The 24928-nt window shown below is 40.8% G+C and overlaps 1 protein-coding gene across 1 annotated transcript in view; it reads left to right on the top strand.

Moving 5' to 3' along the window:
• EBF2 (EBF transcription factor 2) overlaps nt 1–24928 on the top strand; it is a 219180-nt gene that overhangs the window by 181726 nt on the left and 12526 nt on the right. The window contains exons 11-14 of the mRNA XM_065946596.1: nt 11538–11626; nt 13559–13624; nt 14287–14464; nt 16713–16898. Of these exons, the coding sequence (XP_065802668.1) occupies nt 11538–11626; nt 13559–13624; nt 14287–14464; nt 16713–16898 (519 nt within the window). The remainder of the gene's footprint in view (nt 1–11537; nt 11627–13558; nt 13625–14286; nt 14465–16712; nt 16899–24928) is intronic.

Here is a 24928-nt window from a genome sequence, read left to right as displayed (position 1 = left end):
TTATCCTGAAAAAAAAAAAAAATCTCATTTAAGAAATGAATCTGATTTTTAGTTAAAAATACCCAATTCGGATATCAAAAACTGGCCTGAGTACAATTGTTCCCTGTTTGCACTAGAAACAGGTTGGATGAATGGCCCTCCTGGTAGCCTGCAGTTTTACTGAAGTTGCCTCCACCCCCATCGCCTATAAAATTTGGATCCATCATTCGGCTGAGCCTGAGGAATGATGTCTCCGTTGGAAGTCCCAGAATAGGGGGCAATTGTTTTCCTAGAGACGTCCCAGCCTCTTAATGGCCTGGTGCTCTCAGCTATAATATTCTAAATACATATTACAGAGAGCAGAGCATATTCATAACTGCTCCGTGGTGGCATTTAGATTTACCCTTGAAATTTATCTTTAATTTTTACAGTTGTCTCCTTAACCATGTATATTACTCCCTTCTTCAAACAATCTGTCTTGCTGCTGCAGTTTTTCTTGAAACCAAAGCGTAATTAAATATTAAATTAATATTTCATTTAAAATTAAATATCAGAGGCTTCCATCTAATCTTTCACTTGTGCACTGCTGGTTCTCACCTTGTGTTCTTGTTCCTATATCCACAAAGGCAGGTACCACTTCTTAATAATGTGTTCCTATATTATCTTTGTTCTTTTTTTAAAAATTGGTGACACTGAACCTTTGCTACATTGAAACAGATGGATATAGGGAGAGATTTCAGTGTAGCAAAAGTTAAAGACAATTCAACAGCCCATGGCTTCAACTCTACCCATTTCCACTTCTTGAAGAATTTCGCTTTCACCAAACAAATAAATAATGGGCTTCCCAGGTGGCTCAGCGGTAAAGAATCTGCCTGCTAATGCAGGAGATGTAAGAGACTCGGGTTTGATCTCTGGGTCAGGAAGATCCCCTGGAGAAGGAAATGGCCACCTACTGAGGTATTCTTGCCTGGGAAATCCCATGGACAGAGGAGCCTGGTGGGCTCCCGGCTATGGGGTCGCAAAGAGTCAGACATGACTTAATGACTGAAGAACAGCAAGAAATAAGTAATAGTCTTAGAATCATAATGCAAGAACTTACAAGGGTCTGAGAAAACATTTAATCTAACTTTTTGTTTTTGCAGAGAGATAAACTAAAGTCTACCTTCCTTTGAAGGTGGTAGAGTTGGTCAAGGTTAGGAACTAAGGCAGATCCCAGACAAGGGACAGCTTTATCTCTATCACACCATCAAATGCTATGAAAAAATTGACCTTGGGAGCAGATAGCCTTGAATGTTGAACACCTGAGGAGTAAGGTAGATGATAGATGAATGGACGAGAAAATTGGGAGGACTGAGAGCAAGAGAGAGAAACCAAAATCACAGCACAAACAAAGCAGACCTCACAGAAATAAATACGCATGTATGCACGTATGGGTAATCGCTTCAGCTGTGTCCAACTGTTTTTGACCCCCTGGCCTGTAGCCTGCCAGGCTCCTCTGTCCATGGGATTCTCCAGGCAAGAGTACTGGAGTGGGTTGCCATGCCCTCCTCCAGAGGATCTTCCTGACCCAGGGATCGAACCTGATTCTCTTATGTCTCCTGCACTGGCAGGCAGGTTCTTTACCACTAGCACCACTTGGGAAGCCTCACAGGAATCAATACATAAGATCAAAGCACTTTGAAGACATATTCACTGAGGGAAGACCAGAACAGACTTCCTAAGGGGACTTGAAGGCAGGGGCTAGTTTGCATGCATGTAAATTCCTCCCCAAGCAAGCCTTCCTGTCCTGTCAATGGAAACTAACTGTCTTAGACCAGCACCATATGGAGAGGTGTTCTTTTTATTTTTTTAAACTTTTAATTTTGTATTGGGGTATAGTGTATTCACAGTAACAGTTTCAGTGAACAGTAAAGGGACACAGTGATACATAATCATGAATCCATTTCCCCCCAAATCCCCTCCCATCCAGGCTGCCACATAACAGTGAACAGAGTTCCATGTGCTATACAGTAGGTCCTTGATGGTTATCCAAGGAGAGAGCTTCCTCAAGCATGTTTTCTTTTGTGCCTGCATCTCAAAATCCACTTTCTGATCTGGTACTTGCCTGGCAGCCACATTACATAGATTTGAGGTTTCTTGAGCAGGATTCTTTTTCCATTGCTTTCTTTAATTCTTGGAGAAGGTTGAGATTTAGAGTTAGGCCTGGAGGGATCCTCTAATTCTGTGGCCTGGACCCCTCAGGGGCCCGTGGGCTCTGTGATGAAAGTGAAGACCCTCTGCTGCAGATGGATGCACACAGATGCAGACAGACAACTAGGCTCAGACTTTTTAGACTTTTGTCAGCCTCTTATTGGCCATCTGTAGGCTCCATGACGATCCAAGTTGCCAGCTGAAGACTTACTAATGAAGAAAGCTGCAACCGAGATCAACATCCCAGAGTTGTAGCCTGACAGACTACTCAGATCTCCTAGCCCCCTCGTTTTACTTGTCTTCTCTCAAATTTCTGCAAAGGAACTCAACCAGCCCTTGCTATTGCCATCTTGGTGGTCAGTACTTCTGTTAGTCAAAGGCAGAAATGACCACCTGCCTGCAAAGTCAATGCTGTCTTTGTTGAGGGTAGACCAGAACTCTAACCAGAAGTCCCCTTTCTATGTTAGCCATGGAAAGAACCTCTATTTCTGGGAAACAGAAGTAGAGACAAAAACTGGGGTAAGCATTATCTACTCTCCATGCCTCCTCTTAAGGAAAAAAACAATCATATAGAATTTATCCGTCTCACTAACCCTTTGGGAAAATTAATATTGAGCAACAGCCAATTTTTTTTTTAAATGAGTGGTTCCCAGTAGATATTTTTAGTTAAATACTATTTACTTTTAAAAGAAACCCTTCACACATTGCTTATGGTTTATATCTATTCATTGGGTCAAAGATATGTAAGCAACCTCATATATTATACCCGCAATCAAAATGAGAAATGACACATAAGATCCAGGCTCTCAGGAGAAATATTATGAAATCTCAAGGTATTGATGAAAGTTTTTCCAAGGCTGATCCAAATGGGATTTAGATTCTGTGGCAGTTGAAATGTGTATTATTAAACTCCTTAAGCAAACCCGAATGACTCCCAGTGGAGGATTAAGACATTCTATGTATAGCAAAGACGAAATTCTCATGTCTGAGTTTTCTCCATTGAATTCCCCCTTGATTAGCTTCTGTAATATTTAACTTCATGCCATGCCATAATTATTTAATAAAAGGTAAATATAAATTATATTTCAGTGGGGATTTGACCTTTTACCTTAATGTTAATGTTACCAAAGAAAGACATAGATAAATAGAGCCTATAGATCGAAGCCTATTTTTAATTTACTCTGTTTTTGCCTTGCCAGCTTTTCTCTGTGTCCCTCTCAGCCAAGAGGTTGGCAGGACTTCACACCACCCCCGCACTCCATGTGGTAGCAGAGGCTGTAAATTCACACTGATGATGGCGGTTAATGATCTGTTGGCCCTTAGAGACAGTCTTGGGGCTGGTCTCGGGCACCTCATTAGCTAATTGAGGTTTACTTGGCTCGAATCAGGCCTGAAAAGTCAGAGAACACCCAGGGAGGTGGGGAGCGGGGAAAGCTGGGACTCAAGGTGAGGCTGAAGTGATAGGATGCAAAACAGCTGATCCAATGGGAAGTGAGTTTGGATCCAGAATAAAAACTGTTCAATGCAACCCTGATTTTTTTTTTTTTTTTAAGATGTGGACCATTTTTAAAATCTTTATCAAATTTGTTACAATGTTGTTCCTGTCTTATATTTTGGATTTTTGGTCCAGAGGCATGTGTGATCTTAGTTCCCTGACCAGGGATCGAACCCACACCCCCTGCGTTGGAAAGCATAGGTCTTAACCACTGGACCATCAGGGAGATTCCCAACCCTGAGGTTTTGAAGGCTGAACTATTGAGGGATTGACTGATTTTTCTTCTTACACTTTGGTGTTGACTAAACAGTTTGGGCTTCATGATTTTTACTTCAAAATTTCACTTAAGTGGCATGCTGTGTGTGTGCTCACGCACACATCCGTGTGATTATTCCCTGACCATATAGATATACACAACAGTGTATTTCACCATCTTTCTCATCTTGGATACACACAGAACCCATCCACAGCATATGCCTAGGAAGCCTGGCAGGGCCCTCCGGAAAACACTCAACATGAGAAAGAGATGAGTATGTCAATTTTGCTTCATCAGCTGAAAATGTGAATTGCTAATTCCACGTGGTCAGGAGCGCCTGCTGTTTCTGATGCAGATGAGGAGCCTGGACGAGCGGGCAGATGAGATAAACCAGACATCACCCTGGGGGTCCTGGTGGCTTTCATCTAACAGGGACAACAATGGGTACAACTGTGTGATAAAGTTTCCAAAAGAGAGGGCTTCCCTGGTGGCTTGCCTGCCAGTGCAGGAGACGCAGGTTCAATTCCTGGTTCAGGAGGATCCCACACACCTCGGGGCAACTAAGCCTGGGTGCCCCAGCTACTGAGCCTGTGCTCTGGAGCCCGGGAGCCGCAGCTACTGAAGCCTCGTGCCCTCCAGCCCGTGCTCTGCAACAAGAGAGGTCACCACAATGAGAAGCCCGAGAGGAGAGTAGCCCCTGCTCGCCACAACTAGAGAAAAGCCCGTGCAGCAACGAAGACCCAGCACAGCCCCAAATAAATAAAGTTGTATAAAAATAGAGTCGATGAAAGAGGAAGCCGTCTGTGTGCTAATGAGAGCCCAGCTTTAGCAGCTTACTCTGAGCAGCAGGAAGGACCTAGGAATAAGGGTATTAGTGGCAGGCTGAGGATAGACCTCTAGGGCTCCATTGAGAGAGGGCAAGAATCTGGTAGCAATGCAGATGGGAGGGAAGAGACAAGGACAGTCACGGAGACAGTGGGGACCTTGGTTGGTGGTGGCTAGATTCCCTATCTTATGGGTTATTCCCTTACTTTATGGTCAGCGTGGTGTAAGCATGCTGTTGTTAGCTGCTCGGTCATGTCTGACTCTTTGTGACCCCATGGACTGTAGCTCACCAGGTTACTCTGTCCATGGAATTCTCCAGGCGAGAACACTGGAGAGGGTTGCCATTGCCTTCTCTAGAGGATCTTCCCAACCCAGGAATCGAACCTGTGTCTCCTCTTTTGGCAGGTGGATTCTTTACCACTAGCACCACCTTGGAGCTGCATTTAAAATAGGGATAAAATGCATGTCATAGGGTTGTAATGAGGATTAAATGAGCTAATATATGTAAAAGGCATTAGCACAATGCCTGTAACAGAGTAAGCCTTCAGTACATTCTAACAGCTATCATAACAGTTTTCATTGTTGAACATTATAGCCACTAAAAATCCTATTATTAAAGAAAAAGCCTTCAGAAATTGCTGGCATTATAGTGTTAAGCAGGGAAAAAACAGTTTACGGAATGATTCCTATTACACCGCCAGCTATTCTTACATGTGTTTCTGGGTAAGATGGTAATATGAGTGTGCACGTCTGTGCTCGGTTGCCTCAGTCGTGTCTGACTCTTTTCCAACCCTATGTAGCCCTCCAGGCTCCTCTGTCCATGGGATTCTCCAGGCAGGAAAACTGGAGTGGACTGCCATGCCCTCCTCCAGGGGATCTTCTGGACCCAGTGATCAACCTGTGTCTCTTATGTCTCCTGAATTGGCAGGCAGGTTCTTTACCACTAGCGCCACCTGGGAAGCCCCGGTAACATGAGTACAAATATTTAATTGGCCCCCATCCACAATCTATGGAAGGATATTTTCAAGAAAGCATAAAAATAAGGGAGACCTAGTATTCGTGTGTGGAGCTAAACTGGTCTCATCACGATGCATGACATTCTGCTCATGGGAACAGATGAGGCAAGCCAGGAAATCAGGGAGAACCCTGACAAAACCTCCCAGGTGCCCCCCCTCAGAGTGAGGACAAGTTAAACGGCAAAAACTTGATCTAGAATGCAAAGAGAATACTCAACCATTCTGTGTCCAGAGAAGGTGTCATTAATGTGTGAGGAAGACAGAAAGATATTCTTTTATTTCAAGGACCCCGACAGAATTCGATTCTTATTCCTACTAAACTAACCTGACTGCTGGAGAATTGGATCAGTCAAGAATGGAAAAGTTATGGTTTCACAGGACCACTGGTTAGCAGAAAAAGCAGTGAAACATACAGAATCTGAATTATTGTTAATATGAGGACATGCTTTAACAGAAATATGGAAATTAATGTGTAAAAGAGACAGATCATAGAAAATCTAGTAACAGGAATATTAGCTGAAGAGGATAAACCAACAAAAATGTAAAGGTAGACAGAATGCAGTGGGAGAATTAAAGGTAAGCAACATTTTATATATGTGGAGGGATTCCATAGACTCAAGCAATTAGGAAAAGCAAAATATTTTCAGAGAAAGTCAGAGGTACTATTCTAAATTAAAATAGAGTGTGCATCTTCTTAGTCACTAGAGAAAATATATATACATTAAAAACCTATTAGACATACAAGGAGCATGTGGAAGGGTAAATTTATAGCAGCAATTATGTAGAAAAGATGTTAAATAATATGATCAAAAAGATATATTAAATAATACATTTAAAGCATTTCCCATGGAACACAGACAAGACTAATATGAATTCACAAAAAAACTTAATAAATTCCAAAAGGCAGATATTCTGTACACCACCTTTTTGAATCCAGTGCAATTAATTAGAATAAATAATTAACAATTTAATACTCAATCACCTAGAAATTTTAGGATATTCTCTTTGGAACTAAAGGAAGACAAAATTAGAAATAGGACTGCTCAGAAAGTGTAACAAAGTTGGTGTCGGTGGTGGGGTTACCGTGTGGAGAGTCATAAATAGGAGATTAGAAATTTAAAGCAAATACTATATTAAAATTTATGCTAAAACATTTAAAACCTTAATGAAATGCATGATTTCTCTTTTAAAAATAATTTTATTTATTATGTTTCATTTTTGGCTGTGCTGGGTCTTCATTGCTGCCTGGGTTTTCTCTAGTTGTGGTGAGTGGGGGCTGCTCTCTAGTTGCAGTGCGTGGACTTCTCATTGCAGCGGCTTCTCTTGTTGCAGAGGCTGGGCTCTGGGGCACACAGGCTTCAGTAACTGCGGCACAGGGGCCCAGCAGTGGTGGCTCCCGGGCCCCAGAGCACGGGCTCAATAGTTGTGGTGCATGGGCTTAGCTGCTCTGCAGCTTGTGGGATCTTCCCAGATGAGGGATTGAACCCGTGCCTCCTGCATTAGCACATGGGTTCTTTACCACTGAGCCCCCAGGGAAGCATGAAATGCATGACTTTTTGATGGCTGATGGCTATGTGGTGTGAGTAGCATGAGGTTGCAATATCTTGCGTGGCAGGAGTCTATGGGCCATCGATGTGGACATTTCCAGCCGATACTTGGAAAAATAAAGCTGAATCTTGGGCAAGTTACCAGAACTGCAGATAAAGATTTGTGACAGGATGTAGCTTGACATGGGAATCATGTGGGCACTTATGAGGCTGCTGAGGAAGAAGGTATAGGCAAGCAGAAGACTGCCTTGGCCACGAGAAACATCAGCATTTCTTGTTGCCTTGGCAACAAGAAGCATCAGATGGACAGATGAAGAGCAGTCCTCAAGGTAGGCTGAGATGGCATGACTAGCAGTAGGGGTGAAACAGGGCAATGTGCGTTCGGGAAAGTCAGTGAGTAGACATATTGCCAGCAGGAGAGTGGTGTCAAATGCTAACTTGAGTTTAAGGTAAGAATGGAAAAGTTCCTGTTGGTTTGGCTAAGATGTTATTGGTGACTTTGAAAAGAACAATTTCACAGGGGTTCTTTCTAACTTTTAGTCAAGAGATACTACCTGTGCTATATAAATTTTATAGTACATAGGATAAAATATAGAAAGCTTCTCAATTTATTTTTCAAAGTGGGTATAAAATAAAAATCAATCAGAAACCAACAACACCATGCACAGTATCCCAGTTATTAATATGGGCACACAAATCCCAGCAATAATAACAGTAACAGATGCTTGTTGAGGGCTCAGAATGTGCCAGGTGCCATTCTCAGTGATGTAATTGATTTCATCCCCACACTAGCAAGCATAAGAAGATATTAACGAATTACATTCAGAAATATACTAAGCAAATTATATACTGCATCCATGAGTTGACATTTAATTGTGAAATATTGAGAAATATATTCTAAAATACAATCTAAATTGGTCCAGGGATAGAATTTCATATGATTGTAATTTTCTAAAATTCCAAGAATTCCTGATAAAAGCCCTTATCAAAGCATGATAACTAAAGTGAAAGTGTTAGTCACTTGGTCGTGTCCAACTCTTTGCAACTTCATGGACTATATAACTTGTCAGGCTCCTCTTGTCCATGGAATTCTCCAGGCAAGAATACTGGAGTGGGTAGCCATTCCCTTCTCCAGGGGATCTTCCCAACTCAAGGACTAAACCCAGTTCTCCTGCATTGCAGGCAGATTCTTTACTGCCTGAGCCACCAGGGAAGCCCATGATATATAATCAGCTGAGTTCAGTCGCTCAGTCGTGTCCGACTCTTTGTGACTCCATGAACCGCAGCACGCCAGGCCTCCCTGTCCATCACCAACTCCTGGAGTCCACCCAAACCCATGTCCATCGAGTCGATGATGCCATCCAACCATCTCATCATCTGTCATCCCCTTCTCCTCCCGCCCTCAGTCTTTCCTGGCATCAGGGTCTTTTCCAATGAGTCAACTCTTCGCATGAGGTGGCCCAAGTATTGGAGTTTCAGCTTCAGCATCAGTCCTTCCAATGAACACCCAGGACTGATCTCCTTTAGGATGGACTGGTTGGATCTCCTTGCAGTCCAAGGGACTCTCAAGAGTCTTCTCCAACACCACAGTTCAAAAGCATCAATTCTTCGGTGCTCAGCTTTCTTTACAGGTCAACTCTCACATCCATACATAATATATAATATTTATAAATAAAGTTTTAAAAATGATAACTAATATTTATCTCAAATAGCCAATATCACATTTGGTATGGAAATGTGTCATTCCCATTTAAAGGGGGACAAAAAGCAAGAATATCCACTATCATCCTTTTTTCAGATTCCTTTTGGGAAGTTTCAGCCAATACAAGGATGAGATTAAGAGAACTAAATGGAATTAATATACTTATCAAAAGAAGACAAGCTGATCATGAAGTGTAGATGCTCTGAATGTTCAAGCCTAAGAATAAATGAAAAAAATACATCTGTCAGGGGTTACTATTGGTTAAGATCTTCTATTGCAAAGAACTGTGCTGGGAACATGATATATACTGTTTCATTTAATTTTGACAGCAAACCCATGAGCTAGATTTTAAACAGAAGCTCACAGAAATTAATGGCAGAGCTGGATTCAAACCCAAGATCCACTTGACTCTAAAACTGATTCTCTTAATGACTATACCGTATACTGCCCCACACTACCCTCACACACTGCCTGTGCAGACACATAAAAACCAAAGTTTTTCTAGGTGCTAGTAAAACTCGTAGAAAATGTGATGAGGGAGTAATCATATTCACAATATAATCGACAGACGATGAAATACATAGCAAAAAAAAAAAAAAAAAAACTTACTACCTAAATAGTGAGCAGTACACATTTTACAGGTAGACCTAAAGATTTCATGTATTTATAGGTATGTATATGCAAACACCCCCTGACCCATGTATGTGTGTAGTTGCCAGATCTTGGAGCTGGGATAGTCTTTCTACCTATGATACCTAAGAACAAATTTGGATATGTTATTGTAACATGGTGATAGAATGTTAAAAATATTAATATGTAAAGTGTTTTTACAAGTTTTAAAAGGTCTGTTTTTCAAAAGAAAAGAGTGCAGAAAGTATTAATAAGCAGCTCATAGAAGAAGAAATTGAAATGTTCAGCAAGTATTAGAAAAAACTCTTCAACCTCACTGATGAATAAAGAAATAAGTTAAAATGACCACATGCCCTGCTGGAGGGAGTATAAATTTATATATTCTTCTAAGGAGTGATTTGACAGTATGTGTAAAAGGCCTTAAATATGAATCATAATTTTTGGTCCAGTAATTCTAGTTCTTGGAATTTTCCAATTGAAATAATCAAAGTTATGCACAAAGGATAATTATTGCTCTGATTTTTATAATAGTGAGAAATTAGGACCATGTTAAATACCAAACATTAGGAAGCCATTTAAATAAATTACAGACCATGTCATGGAAAAAATATGCAGGAATTTTAAATAATGTTATAAAAGAATATTTAATAACCTGGGGAAAAGTTTGATATATTGTTAAATGAATCAAAAGTAGGTTATGTAACAGTGTGAATAGTATGTCTCTGAATAATTTTTAGTATGTGTGTGTGTTTAAATCTTAGAGGATATATACAAAAGTGTTAACCCAGATCGTCTCTAAAATGATGAGATTATGGATGATTTTATTTTTCCTTCTATATTTAAAAATTTTAATAATTTCTTTAAATAAAAGGTGTTGCTTTGAGAATTCAAATAATAGCAACAAATATTCATAAAACATATATGCAAAAAAGGAAGATTAAAAAGAAAATACACCCTCTTGTGTTTAGTGCTGCCTAATGGGAGTGCAGGTGGTTATTATTTTATTCTTTGTATCTTTTTCCTTTACTTTGATCATGTATTAATTTTAAAACCATAAAATTTAAGCAGCTGACCTTCTAAAAAGTAAAGAAAGAGAGGAAGAAAGACAAAGGATAAAGGAATCAATCCCCCAAAACTCTTTAGCATAGTAGAAGTGCTGAAATAAATCCTTCATTCATTCATTCACTCTCTCACTCATTTCACAATTGCTGACAGTAAGTGCCAACTCTGTCCAGGCAACTGTCTCTAACAGTGAGAACACAGGAGCAAAATAAGCGTGAGTTCTGCTCTTATGGAACTTGCAGTATCTGATGGAGCCTGACATAACGTGAATGTACGTGTAACAAAACATAACTGAAAATTCTGGAATCATATTATGCATGAGAACAGAGTTTTGCAAGCTCACAGAAGATTTATATATGTATAAATATAAATATTTAAGAACATAATTAAGAAAAAGTGATATTTAGGAGAAGGATTACTAGATGATGACGACATTGGGGAAGAGGCAAGGAGGGAAGAAGGGAAAGGCATGGGAAGGTATTAATACTTTATTGTCTTCATGAGAAACTGGGATGGGATGGGATTGATTGTGTAATGTTTCTGAGGAGTTGAGAGTGAGCAAAGAATGATAAGTGTGCAGTGAAGGCAGAAATGATAAAGTAATTATAATAATCTTGACATTTGGAGACATCATCCTAATGACTAAATTACTATTAATTCGAAACTTATAAATGTTAACTGATGTCAATAGCAAAAATCCTTAACTGACTGAAACCACTGTGTCAATTCTTAGAAAGATAATATCAGAACCTTTCTATTATCCATAGCAGACTTAACCAGATGCCTTGCTCTATAGCCAGTTTACATCCTCAAGAAGAGGACTTTTGTTTTTCAGCATTAAATGAACCCACCATAGACTATGGCTTTCAGAGACTGCAGAAGGTCATCCCAAGACATCCCGGAGATCCTGAGAGATTAGCTAAGGTAATACACTTTGGAAAATGACATGTGAAAACCTTCTTGTAGAATTTCAGTAAACTTAGATAAACCTAGAGACTTAGGTCTCTTTAAAATTAAATTAGGCATCCCTTGTCCAACATACTAACTTCCAGTTGTAAGATGAGTGATTTCTGGGGATCTAATGTACAGCATGGTAACTATAGTTAATAATCCTGTATTGTATACTTGAATAGGTCTTAACAATTATCATCACAAGATGAAAACAAAAAAAGGTAATTACTGCGAAGGGGATGGAGGTGGTAACTAACATTACTGTAGTAATCATTTCACAATATACATGTGGCTCAAATCATCATGCTTTATAGCATCAACTTACACATGTTGCATGTCAATAATATCTCAAAAAAGCTGGGGGGAATCAGTAAATAAAGGAGTGTGTAATTTATGGAGGTATATAGCTCTATAAATATTATAATATTACTATATAATGTTTTCCACAAGAGAAACTACACATTCAGTGTCCAATACAGTAACTCCCAGCTTGCTGGGGCTGTTGGGCCTGTGAGATGAGGCCAGTTCAAATTGAGATGTACTATAAAACACGCACCAGATTGAAAAGACAGTATGAAGAAAAAAGAATACAATCTGTCTCATTAATACATGTTGAAATGATAATATTTTGCATGTATTGGGTTAAATAAAATATATTATAATAAAAATTAAATTAGGCCTTGAAACTGGGCTAAGCTTGAGGTACAAGGTGCTCATAAAATATCTACTAACTATGAAATATGCTATGATGAATCTCTGAGCAAATACAAAATCTGAAATTTTGGACCTGTGAGTATTCAACTTATAAAACACTGCCAACTTCATGAAAAATAAATAATTGAATAATTGTCTAAAAGTGTAAGTTCCCACTCCTCTGTATTTAAATGTAATCTTATTTACCCATAATTACAGGGGCATATTAATCCACAATCAAGTATTCACTGAGGGCCCAGTATATACACAGATATTCATGGAAGTGAAAAACACCCATATATTAATAAATTTCTATGAAATGTATCCCTTTTAAATGAACTTGCTCACAAAAATTCTATTGTAAATCTGGTCCATTATTTTCACTTTCTTTATTTAAAATCACATCAGTTTATTAGGTATTGATTAATGAGAAATTATGAAGTTTCAACATTTACATTTGCCCTGTAAGCCAAACATTACAAAATTCCATGTTCTCTTTTCTGTAGTGAGTGGAATTCAAGTACTGCAGTTGCTGTGCCATTGCACCTTTATTTTCCTCTCAGAAAATCCCCAGCCCCCCCATTAAATTAGATGATATCTGGAAAGTAGGTTAATAGCAATTTAAAAGGCTGTTAAAAACAGGAGGTGGAAAAGACACAATGAGAGGAAAGGGATTACTGATTACTAATTCTCTCTGGTTAAAGTGAACAGGGGGAAATATTATTGAAAGAATTCATCTTTATTAGAGTAAAATTTTGCAGAAGGCATTGCCAAGATCATTTCAGGACTCTGGACAACTCCTTGGCAAGCGGTTCAACTCAGGCCAATCAATCATTTTGAGAATATTTGGTTAATTAGAGTACCAGATTTTTTTTTAATGGAATAGTCTGAAAGTAGTTTTTAATGGAACTCCCATGACATTACTAATGTTAACCGACTCCACCCTTGATCTGGTTGCTTTTTGTGTTGGTAGCCCAGCTGTTTATGAAGCCTTTTCAGTGAGATGAGTTTCATGCAGATACATATTTATAGAGGAGCTTATATGTGTAATTATTTATTTTCTACCTGTCAAAGTGAATAGAAGACATCGTGGCTAGTTACTTACATTTTAGGGGGATACCTGGACTTTTGATTTTTATAGGTAATTTTCCTTTGAGTTGGCCTGTTGAGGTTTTACCTTTGCTGATATCCAGCTTTCTTTTCTTTTTCCAGGAAATGCTATTGAAAAGAGCTGCAGATCTGGTGGAGGCGCTCTATGGAACACCACACAATAACCAGGTTAGAAATTCACATCTTACACTCTCTTGAAATTGATTATTTTCTTTTCTTTTTTTTTTTAATTGAAGTAGACTGATCCCTGAGCTTGGGAAGATCCCCTGGAAAAGGGAATGGCTACCCACTCCAGTATTCTCACCTAGAGAATTCCATGGAGAGAGGAGCCTGGCGGGTTACAAAGAGTTGTAGAGTCAGACACAACTGAGCAACTCACTTTTTCCACATGGTTTATACAGTTGATTAAGCCCAATTCCTCACTTGGTAGTTCAAATGATAAAGAATCCACATGCCAGTGCAGGAGACACAGGAGGCCTGGGTTCGATCCCTGGGTGGGGAAGATCCCCTGGAGGAGAGTAGGGCAACCCACTCCGGTATTCTTGCCTGGAAAATCGCTTGCAGACCTAGGAAATCGCTTGACAGAGGAGCCTGGTGGGCTACAGTCCATGGGGTCAGAAAGAGTTGGTCACAACTGAACACACACCTGCCAGCACAGTTGACTTACAATGTTGTGTTAGTTTTAGGTGTACGTAAAAGTGATTCAGTTATACACACACATATATATCTTCTTTCAGACTATTTTTCCTTCCAGGTTATTACAAAATATTGAGTACAGTTTGACTCCTATTGCTCAATACAAACACTCACCTCCACCTGCCATTTTGTAGGACATCATTTTGAAGCGAGCCGCGGACATCGCTGAAGCCCTCTACAGCGTCCCCAGGAATCCCAGCCAGATCCCAGCTCTCTCCAGCTCCCCAGCTCACAGCGGCATGATGGGCATCAATTCATATGGCAGCCAGCTTGGGGTCAGCATCTCAGAGTCAACACAGGGAAACAATCAAGGTACTGCGTTTCTCAGACTCAAAACACAAACATCGCATACATTTAAAAGATTGGCTCTGTTGGAGTTGAAAGAAGTGAAAGTGTTGATTGCCTGAAGGAAACCCTGAAAAAATGTTCCATCAAAGTGATTCAAAGTACCAGAGAGGGTGCAGCTCTCTCTCTGAGCCCGCCTGTGTGTCTATCCATACTTGTTTTCCTCCTAATAAACACTTTCCTTGTCTCACTACTCAAAAAAAGTGTCCCAGATAAGCAATGCAGTCATTGGATTATCTCAACATTAGATGTATTGTTAGATTTTCAGCTTTTATAAGCAATGCAGTCATTGGATTATCTCAACATTAGATGTATTGTTAGATTTTCAGCTTTTTAAGTACCAGGTAGAATCCTTCAATGGAAATATTTAAGGATATGATGAAGTATTATGAATTTAGAAGAGTTTAGGCTTACTGCAACCAGATGTACAGGTATTATTTGAATAAAATGTACACTTCTGCTATTGTAATCATCAAAGTGAATAAGAGAAAGAAACAGAGTTATTGCCATTATTGTTACCTGCACGCAAATTACTAGTACCAAGGGTGGATGGCTTAGATTTGTTTGGTAACCTCTGTTTGTATATTATCTCATATATGAATATATACAATTGTATGCAAATATATGGGAAACTCAGGTGGCTCGGTGGCAAAGAATCTGCTTGCCAATGTAGGAGATGTAGGAGATGCAGGTTCAACCCCTGGGTTGGGAGAGATCCCCTGGAGGAGGAAATGGCAACCCACTCCAGTATTTTTGCCTGGGAAATTCCATGGACAAAGGAGTCTGGCAGCTTCAGTCCACGGGGTTGCAAAGAGTCGGATACAACTTAGCGGCTGAGCACACGCACACACATACATACAAAAATGTATAGACAGCAACACAGCTAACTGTGCTTTCATCTGTAAAGCATATTATGTAAAGATTTTTGTCACTGAGATTGATTTCATTAAGGTGAGACATTTATCATAAGTCATTTTTTAAAAGGAGTAAATGTTTCTGCTGATATCCCTAACCTTGGGATAATTTTATTTCTAATTTTATGCATCCATTACAAGGGAATTCCTCACTCTCATGCCTAGGGCAAGTTCTTCCTACAGAAATGTGGGTGGGACATCATTTCCTTTTGTCTCCCCAAATTTGGGTCATTTCTTTAATACCTTTAGAGACAGTTATCCAACGTAGGTTAGTTCAGGCTAGATTAGGTGATGTCTCTGCTAGGGTTTCAGAAATATGGGGAGAAGCAATTCCACTTATGAACTGGCTCTCCCTTGCATTCCACTGCTGATGCTTCCAAGTCTTTGGTCAAAGGACAGCCCATTTAGATGAACTTGTCAATGCATTTTGAATGAAAACACTCCCCACCTCACCCAACAGGGCATGGTAACAACTTCAAACTTCTATAGCTGTGATCAGGAGAATGCTAGCGGCCCTTGCGATGTTACTAGAATGCCTTTTCCTTACCACACCCAGGAAAGATGCTCTGGTGTGTGAAATTTGGGAAACACTAGGTTAGCAAAGTTAAACCAGCTTATTTATTCTCTGTTGTTGCTCAGTCGCTAAGGCATAGCCGACTCTTTGCAACCCCATGCACTGCAGCACAACAGCCTCCTCTATTCTTCACTGTCTCCTGGAGTTTGCTCAAATTCCTGTCCATTGAGTCTGTGATGCTATCTAGCCATCTCATCTCTCCCGCCCCCATCTCCTTTTGCCTTCAATCTTTCCAAGCATCAGAGTCTTTTCCAATGAGTCAACTCTTCACATCAGGTGGCCAAACTATTGGAGCGCCAGCATCATGTATGAATCTTCAATGAATGGCCACAGTATGCACCACCTGCCAAGCTTCACTTGACCAGAGAATGCTTTTCTCAGTGACACCCATCAGTATCTCAGAGGGCTTTAGTGTTACAGGAAATATGATTTGGGAGATGTCACTGCACACTGCCCCATAGTCAACCACTCCTTAGTGTGAGTTGGAGATGTTGACTGCAAATGGGAAAGAGGAGGAAGGTTTTGTGCAGAATGGGGAAGAGAGAGGAAGGTATGAAAAGTCTGAAGACAAACTGCAGACTTCCCCCTGCAGCCCGCAGTCAGCCTGGTGGAATTCTATAGACTGGGAGCTTGGTGCACCGACGCCGCCATATTTGGTCTCTGCTGTGTGTGTGAGTGCGCCTGCGCGTACAGGCTCATTTATCTGGGCATTTCTTTTGTCATCCAGGATACATCCGCAACACGAGCAGCATCTCTCCACGGGGCTATTCTTCCAGCTCCACCCCCCAGCAGTCTAACTACAGCACCTCCAGTAACAGCATGAATGGCTACAGCAACGTCCCCATGGCCAACCTGGGCGTTCCAGGGTCACCGGGATTTCTCAACGGCTCCCCCACCGGCTCCCCTTATGGAAGTAAGTGCCTTGTTCCTCAGGCCAGCTCTCCCTGCCTCTCTGTCCCTGGGTTTTACTGTCTAGCCTTTTGAGAGAGAGTAGCATGTCTGCATTTTAGACTCATGGAGGAGTGGTCCCATTTCCTGATGAAGCATCCTTCCTGCCATCTGTACTTCTCCTTTAGTGGACTTGGGCTTATTGGTTTGTGCTGAGCTATGTCGCTAAGTTGCTTCAGTCATATCTGAGTCTGTGATCCCATGGACTGTAGCCCACCAGGCTCCTCTGTCCATGGGATTCTCTAGTCAAGAATACTAGATGCCCTCTTCCAGAGGATCTTCCCAACACAAGGATCGAACCTGTGTCTCCTGCATTGGCAGAGGTTTCTTTACCCCTAGCACCACTTACTCAAAGTCTTTCAAGAGAAAGAAAAGGAGTGAAACTATTTATTCCCTTTTTACAGAGAAGCAGTAGATGTGATTTGTGTGGATGGGAACGAGGAATTAAGACTCCATTTCAGCTAACATTCTGTATACTTTTAAAGAATTTATTTGGCTGTGCCAGGTCTTAGTTGTGGCACACAAGATCTTCAGTTCCCTAACCAGGGGTCACTGAACTTGGGCCCCCTCCACTGGGACCGCGGAGTCTTAGCCACTGGACCACCAGGGAAGTCCTTCTGTATACTCACCATTAGGCACTTTCAGATGTAGTGTTTTATTTAATCTTCACAAGAACTCTCTGAGGTCAGTATTACCTTCTTGTCATCAGCAAGGAAGTTTAGGTACCCAGCAGTTAACTGACTTACCCACGATCATACAGCTAGGATACAGCAGGGCAAGCATCTGAACAGAGCAGATAGCTTCAGTTTTTCTGTGTATTGCGTCATCTCCTTTCTCACTTTGTTACATGGCTCTCACCTCCCTTATGTACCTCCGGAGAGATGGAACTTGACTGCTGGTGACTGTGTAGTATGTGGGGGCAGAAGCTATTAGTCCTAAATGTGGGCTAACTGCAAGCTAGATGTTCTGGGTGCATGCTAAGTTGCTTCAGTCGTGTCCAACTCTTGGTGACCCCATGGACTGGAGCCCACCAGGCTTCTCTGTCTGTGGGATTCTCCAGGCAAGAATACTGGAGTGGGTTGCCATGCCCTCCCTCTAGGGGGTCTTCCTGATCCAGGGATCGAACTTGTGGTTTTTACATCTCCTGTATTGGCAGGTGGGTTCTTTACCGCTGGTGCCACCTGGGAAGCCTAAGATGCTCTAGGAAGTTATGAGAACTCATCTGCATGGCAATTGGGGGCCAAGCTTGGGCCTTGTAGAATGGTCCCAGGAGGCTGAGAGAAGATGCTTCTCATAGCCCACATAGGGACCACTTCAGGGCAGAGGATAAGCCATCCTGTAGAATCTGAAGATTGAGTGGCGTGTCCGTGAAGTGCCACACCTGATTGCAAGGCTCTGCTGGGTGTCCTCTGTTCAACCAGGGTGGTTCCTTCATGCCGGGAACAAGGGCGAGTCAGGCCATTTCTAGTGCAGCTCAGGACGAAACGTGCTCAGGTCTGGAGGCTGCCACTCTCAGTTTTTGGGCCTCTGGTTCCCTGGGGACACTCGTCCAGGAGGTATTTCTGGATTATCTGTTTGATTCATTAAACTCAGCACTCTGCCCTGTGTGGTGAAGATACAGTAACAAGTAGCAGAGGTTGGTTCCTCCAGGACAAGGAAACTCTTGTTATTGCAGATGTTACTAAAAGACTGTGTGGGGAGTCTGACTGCTCACCGCTCAGAAGCCGATAAACAGGCCAGGTTGGTGGAAAGGAAAATTTGCTTAATTTCAGATGCCGCAAGCCGGGTGGGGTGGGTGGGAGGGTTGGCATACATCTGTCCAAAGGCTGAGTCCCCGCCTCCTCCTCCCACTGACAAGCACTGGGTCAAGAGCTTTTATAGACAGAAGGTGGGCAGGGTGGGGGGTAGGTAGGACTAAACCTAGAAACAGGAGTCAGCTCTGATAAGTAATCTTCAGATTGGTCCATGGTGGTCTGACCAGCATCATCTTGATTGATCAGGTACAGTTAATCTTTAGTTCTAGGGTTCATTTGTTCCCGTTTCTCTGTGGCCAGTTCTCAGAATTGTGGTAGCTCATGTCCTGGGTACAGTCTGGTCATGATGCAGTAAACTTCTCCACCTGGGGTTTCAGTATCTATAAGACAGCTCACAGGATAGGACTCAGAATATTATCTATGGCCCTTGAGAAAGAACTGAAAGTCCTTGAGTATGCTCAATGACTACATTATTACTATTTAGTGTCCTCTATTTTCCTTTGTTTCCACATTTCTCTGATTAAACTTATTCTTTAACTAAAGTTTTCCACAGATAGAAAGGCAGTGGCAAGGGCCGTGGAGTGGCAAAGGCCATTTCACGGAGACATATGTTCTGCGCTGTGACCTGTCAGATGGTCCAGGTCAATTAGATCAGAAGGACTGAGGAAGACGAGTGGTTGTTTGCCTCATTTATTTCCTTACTTGTTTTTACCTTCTCTTGTTCCAAAAATGTATGGGGGGAATATTAATAATCATACGAGCAGTATGAAAGTATAAAATGGAAACTATAGGAAACAGATAAAAGAAAAACACATGGATAGGAAAATTAGATGAATCCAAGGGTTAGTGTGGATGCCTTTGGGTCTGTTCAAGGGAGTCATTAACTTGGTTCAGAGGCTTACAACAGCGGTCCCCAACCTTTTTGGCACGAGGGACCAGTTTCGTGGAAGACAATTTTTCCATGGACTAGGGGGCAGGGAATGGTTTTGGGATGATCCAAGCACATTATACTTATTGCGTGCTTTATTTCTGTCTTGCAGCAATCTCAGGACATTCCACTTTGATTTTAGGGTTAGGGTTGACACTCCTATGAGAGTCTAGTGCCGCCGCTGATCTGACAGGAGGCAGAGCTCAGGCAGTAAGGCAAGCGATGGGAAGCGGCTGCAAATACAGAGGAGCTTTGCTTGCTGTTGCTCATCTCCTGCTGGGCAGCCCGGTTACTAACAGGCCATGGACCAGGACTGGTCCTGGGGGTTGGGGACCCCTGGCTTACCAGATGGTAAGGCAAAGAGAGAAACACTATTTCTTATAAAATTCTGTGTCCACACATTAGTAGTAATAGTAGTCAAAGCTCAGGAGAAACTTGATTTTTCAGTGGCTGAGACCTTGGAGAGATTCTCCCATGCATCCAGGTGGAGAGCGGACCCCATGTGCAGAAGGACCACATCTTAATAGCCCCTACAAGGGATGCAAGGGCAGAAGAACCACTGTATAAATAACATCCCATGATAACGGTCACAACAGTACAAGTAATTTACAATTACATTCAGCCTTACAGCCTAATAAGCGTGCTCACACATGAGTCCCATCAGATTTTCACAATAACCTTATGAAAGGAGCTTCCCAGGTGGTACTAGTGGTAAAGAATCCACCTGCAATGCAGGAGATGCAAGAGACATGGGTTTGATCCCTGGGTTGGGAAGATCTTCTGGGTCATGGCATCCCACTGCAGTATTCATACCTGGAGAATCCCATGGACAGTGGAGCCTAGTGGGCTATAGTCCATAGAGTTGCAAAGAGTCAGACACAACTGAAGTGACTGAGCATGCACACATGGATATAATAATTTATTATGTGTATATAATTAACATATTTATATAATTATATTAATTAATATAATTTATTTTACTAGTATCATCATCATTTTCCCTTCTAAGATATGAAGGGTTATTAACTGACTTACTCAAGGGCTCATGGCCAATAAACAGTAAAAAATGGGGCTAGAACATGTGTCATCATATCCAAGATATCATGTTTTTAAATTATTCAATCATATTAAGATATTTCATGTATTTATAGCATACTATTGGGCTGAGCCATAGGAAACTATCTCTTTTTGATGTCCCAAAATGTGCAATTTCATTATGTTCATACACTTATGAATAAAATGTGTATGTTAGGTTGAACTATGTGAAACTGTCATTTTTGTAGATCAAAAATAGTTAATATAGGGACTTTCCTCTTGGTCCAGGGGTTAAGGCTGCATGCTCCCAATGCAGGGATCATGGGTTCAGTCCCTGTTCAGGGAACTAAGATCCCACATGCGCATGGTATGGCCAAAAAAAAAAAAAAAGGTTAATATAACAATGTAGGGTTAAGTGTGGTGATGAGGGAGGGAGAAGGAGAAAGTAAGACAGGAAGGGGTGGGTGGGGTGTGGATGGACAGAGAGAGAGAGAGGGAGAGAGAGTGAATGGATGAATAAAATTGCCCATCAGATGTTGATGGTATGATGTTTCTTACTAGATAATTCATTCAATAGGAAGGGACCCTTCCCATCCCAGCCAGTGACAACTTTGTCCACTTTCCTTTCTTGATCACTCAATCCCACTGCTACAAGAAAATAGTAACACCCCAAGTCTTCAAATCACCGATTAAAACAAGAGAGCATCCACAAATAGACAGAGGAAGGCACCCTGCCCAGAGGGAGGGAAACACATTAGATAAGGTCCTCTTTTACTTCCTACTGGGTCTGTGAGACCCCTTTCGCCTTCCTTTTTTGAGGGAAGGTCTGAAGGAACTGCAGACTTGGAATGGGATTCCAAACAGTGCATTCTATTACAATAAAATTCCGTTCTGCGAAAAACCGAATACCCCATGGAGTCCATTACAATAGCACATGACCTGTATTTCTACCCACCTACGTCTCAAATTCTCTGGGAAATACAAAAAAGAAACTAAAGGGCTCAGGGGATACCATTTCATCAGTTCAGTTGCTTGTGTCTGAAAACACCCTTCTGATTTTTCATTTTATTTTTTAAACTAGTCTGATGTGACCAGGGCATGCCATGGAGCAATCACTTGCCAGAGACGTTAAAAAAGAAATAAAGTCAAGCCTCTTGGTCAAGTTGACTTGCTCTTGCGGCCAATGCAGCGTATCAAAACCCTGCATCTTCACTGCTTTTGCTCTCACACCACTTCAAAAATGGCCAAACAGATGTTTTTTCAATTTCACATACAAACTTCACTTCCTGGCGGTAGTGGTGTGTGCCAAGTTCCAGCTCAGTGCAAGTTTTTATGGCTGAATTCTAAACCCCTGACAATAGGGGGTTATAATGAAATGCTGACAGACCCCTTCACGCCAACAAATGCAATGGCTCGGTGCAAAGAAGGATGTGTGCCCAGTGAGTTCCAGCTGGAACTGTGTGAGCCAATCAATCCTAAGAAGCAGAAAAGTGGTTTTTCCTGAACTCTCCACGTTCACAAGAGATTTCTGGGCCAGAAGCACTGGCCTTTCCTTTGGTCTCTATCCGCAGAGAGAGGTGTCCAGGGAAATTTTCAAATATGCGTGATCAACTTTCCTACAACGGTACACACTGGTATCCCCAAAGATGTTCTATTCAACAAGCTTGAAACCCCCAAGGGAACCACTTCTTCCAAAGTTGAATACTTACCAAGCAGTTCCAAGTTTGAAACAGGATCCATACAGACAGAATCCAACCTGTCTGCAGGGATGCTTTTTTTTAAAATTTATTTTTAATTGGAGGATAATTGATGTACAATATTGTGTTGGTTTCTACCATACATCAACATAAATCAGCCGTAAGTATATACATGCCCCTTCCCTCTTGAACCTCATTCCCAAGTCCCACCCCATCCCACCCCTCTAGGTCATCACAGGGACTCTTACTTCACTTACATATACTGTCTTGGACTATGCCCCAGACCTCAGGGTTTTCATATTTTCGAAAATAAATATCAAGACATTTTTTTCTATTGTAGAGTATTAAATGATTATGTAGAACATTTAGAACACAGGTGATGATAGTTTTTTATTTTATTATTATTTAAAAATATGTATTCATCTATTTTTGCTGCATTGGTCTGTGTTGCTGCTTGGGCTTTCTCTAGTTGTGACGAGCAGGGGCTTCTCACTGCGGTGACTTCGCTCGCTGTGGACCGCGGGCTCTATAGAGTGCAGGCTTTAGTAACGGTGGCTCATGGGGCTTAGCTGCTCCAAGGCCTGTGGGATCGTAGCTCCTGGATCGGGGATCCAACCTGTGTCCCAAGCATTGGCTAGTACATTCTTAACCACTTGAGCACCAGGGGAGTCCTGACAAGAGCTCTTAAAAGAAAGCATTAGTCCTGCCATTAAAACAAAACAAAACAAACGAACAACAAAAACACCTTGTTAATACTTTGGTGTGTTTCCTGTTGTCTTTTTCTTCAGAAAGGGGGAAAAAATCATATGACAAGGAGCTGAACTTGACTTGGCAACTGAACTAAATGACAGCTGTAACCTCATCATAGACATTTTGAAAAGCATTTCTATATAAAAAGAAAACAAAATGACATACTTTATTTCTTTGCAGAGGTAACTAGTGGTAACTTTTAAAGTAAGCCTTGCAGTCATGGATAGATATATTTTGAAAATTGCAGCGTCTGCTCTGATGCACAGCTAATGGGCTTCTGCCATAAGATCAATGAAAAAGAGAGTAGAAGAAAAATGACAAAATTCTCAAAGTCACAGATATGAAGCTAGGCTCCATAAAATTCAGCAGTGATATAGACCTGTGTTCTAAGAATGGAAAACAGATATTAGAAGTGACGTTTACATTGCAAAGTTAACTACAATCAACAAGGTTTTCCCAGGAATTTGTAAATTTATTGGTGCTTTGCTTTTTTTGTAGCAGAAAGGTTAACAGGTAACCTTGTTTACATGCAGTTAAGCCTTAGATTGAAGAGAAATGTTAATGTCAGGAAGGCTATTATGTCTATTTAAGGATTGTATTATTTTTTCCCAAAGAAGTAAGAGATTTTTCCATTTGTTTCTTTTAACAGCTTGTACTGTTTTCTGCTACATCAAAAGTAATACACATTCATTATAGAAAATTTTGAAAATATGGATGAGTAAAAGGAAGAAATTCAAGAATTTTCACAATCCTGTCTGGTAGATAATGTCGTTAAAAATTTGGATGTGGGAATTCCTTGGCAGTCCAATGGTTAGGACTCCGATCTCTCACTGTGGAGGGCCCAGGTTCAGTCCTTGATCATGGAGCTAAGATCCAACAAGCCACATGATACAGCCAAAAAAAAACCAAAAAACAAAAACAGGGATGCCCATCACATCCTGTTACACTTCTGCTTTGTATGTTTTTTTAAAAAGTGAAAGTGGGTTCATTGTCTATATTATTATGTATTCTGCTTTACTCATCTGAGGATGCACATCTTTCCATGCCATTAAATATTCTTCTCTAATCTTAGTTTTAACATTTGCATAATGTTCCATTTTATGGATTTAATATAGTTTATCCTATTGCTACTCATTTCACTTATTTCCCAGTTTTTCATGATTATAAAAATGTCCTTGGAATTTTTTTTCTGCACATTTATGATTACCTCCTTGGAATTAATTTCTGGAAATTAAATTACTAGGTTAAAAGACATGGACGTTGTCAAATACTTTGATACATATTACTAAAGTTCCTCCAGAGAGGTTAGCACTCCCCTTAGAAAAGGAGAGTATCTGTTTCCCTGCCCTCTTAATTTTTTCTTAATCTTTATCAATCTGGCAAGTGGAAAATAACATCTCATTACTGTTTTAATTTGCATCTGATTACTAATTGGTCTGACCATCTATAGGTCTATAAAGGCCTTTTGGTTTTTTTCATTTTTCCTTCTGTGACATTTCTTTTCATGTCCTTTGCCTATTTTCCTATTGGGACATTTTCTGATTAGTTTATAAAAACCTATTAGCTACTGAGGATCTGAATATATCTAAATAATTATGAAAAATATTTTTCCTAATTTGTCATTTGCCTTTTCTGTATGTGTTATAGAAGTTTTTGGTTATATGACAAATCTATCTTATGATGTTCTGTTTAGGCTTTGGGGTGGTGGAAAGGATGAGTTAAATTATATAACTTCCTCATTTTTCTACTAGCTCCTTTATAATTTTGTTTTTAAAAATAACCCTTTAATCTATTTAGATTTATTTTTGTGTTTAATATAAGGAAGCACTCT

The sequence above is a fragment of the Muntiacus reevesi genome, chromosome 10 (assembly GCF_963930625.1).
Source record: "Muntiacus reevesi chromosome 10, mMunRee1.1, whole genome shotgun sequence".
In the NCBI taxonomy this organism is placed as follows: Eukaryota; Metazoa; Chordata; class Mammalia; order Artiodactyla; family Cervidae; genus Muntiacus; species Muntiacus reevesi.
Note: the sequence above shows the minus strand (reverse complement) of the source record. Positions and strands in the feature narration are given on the sequence as shown.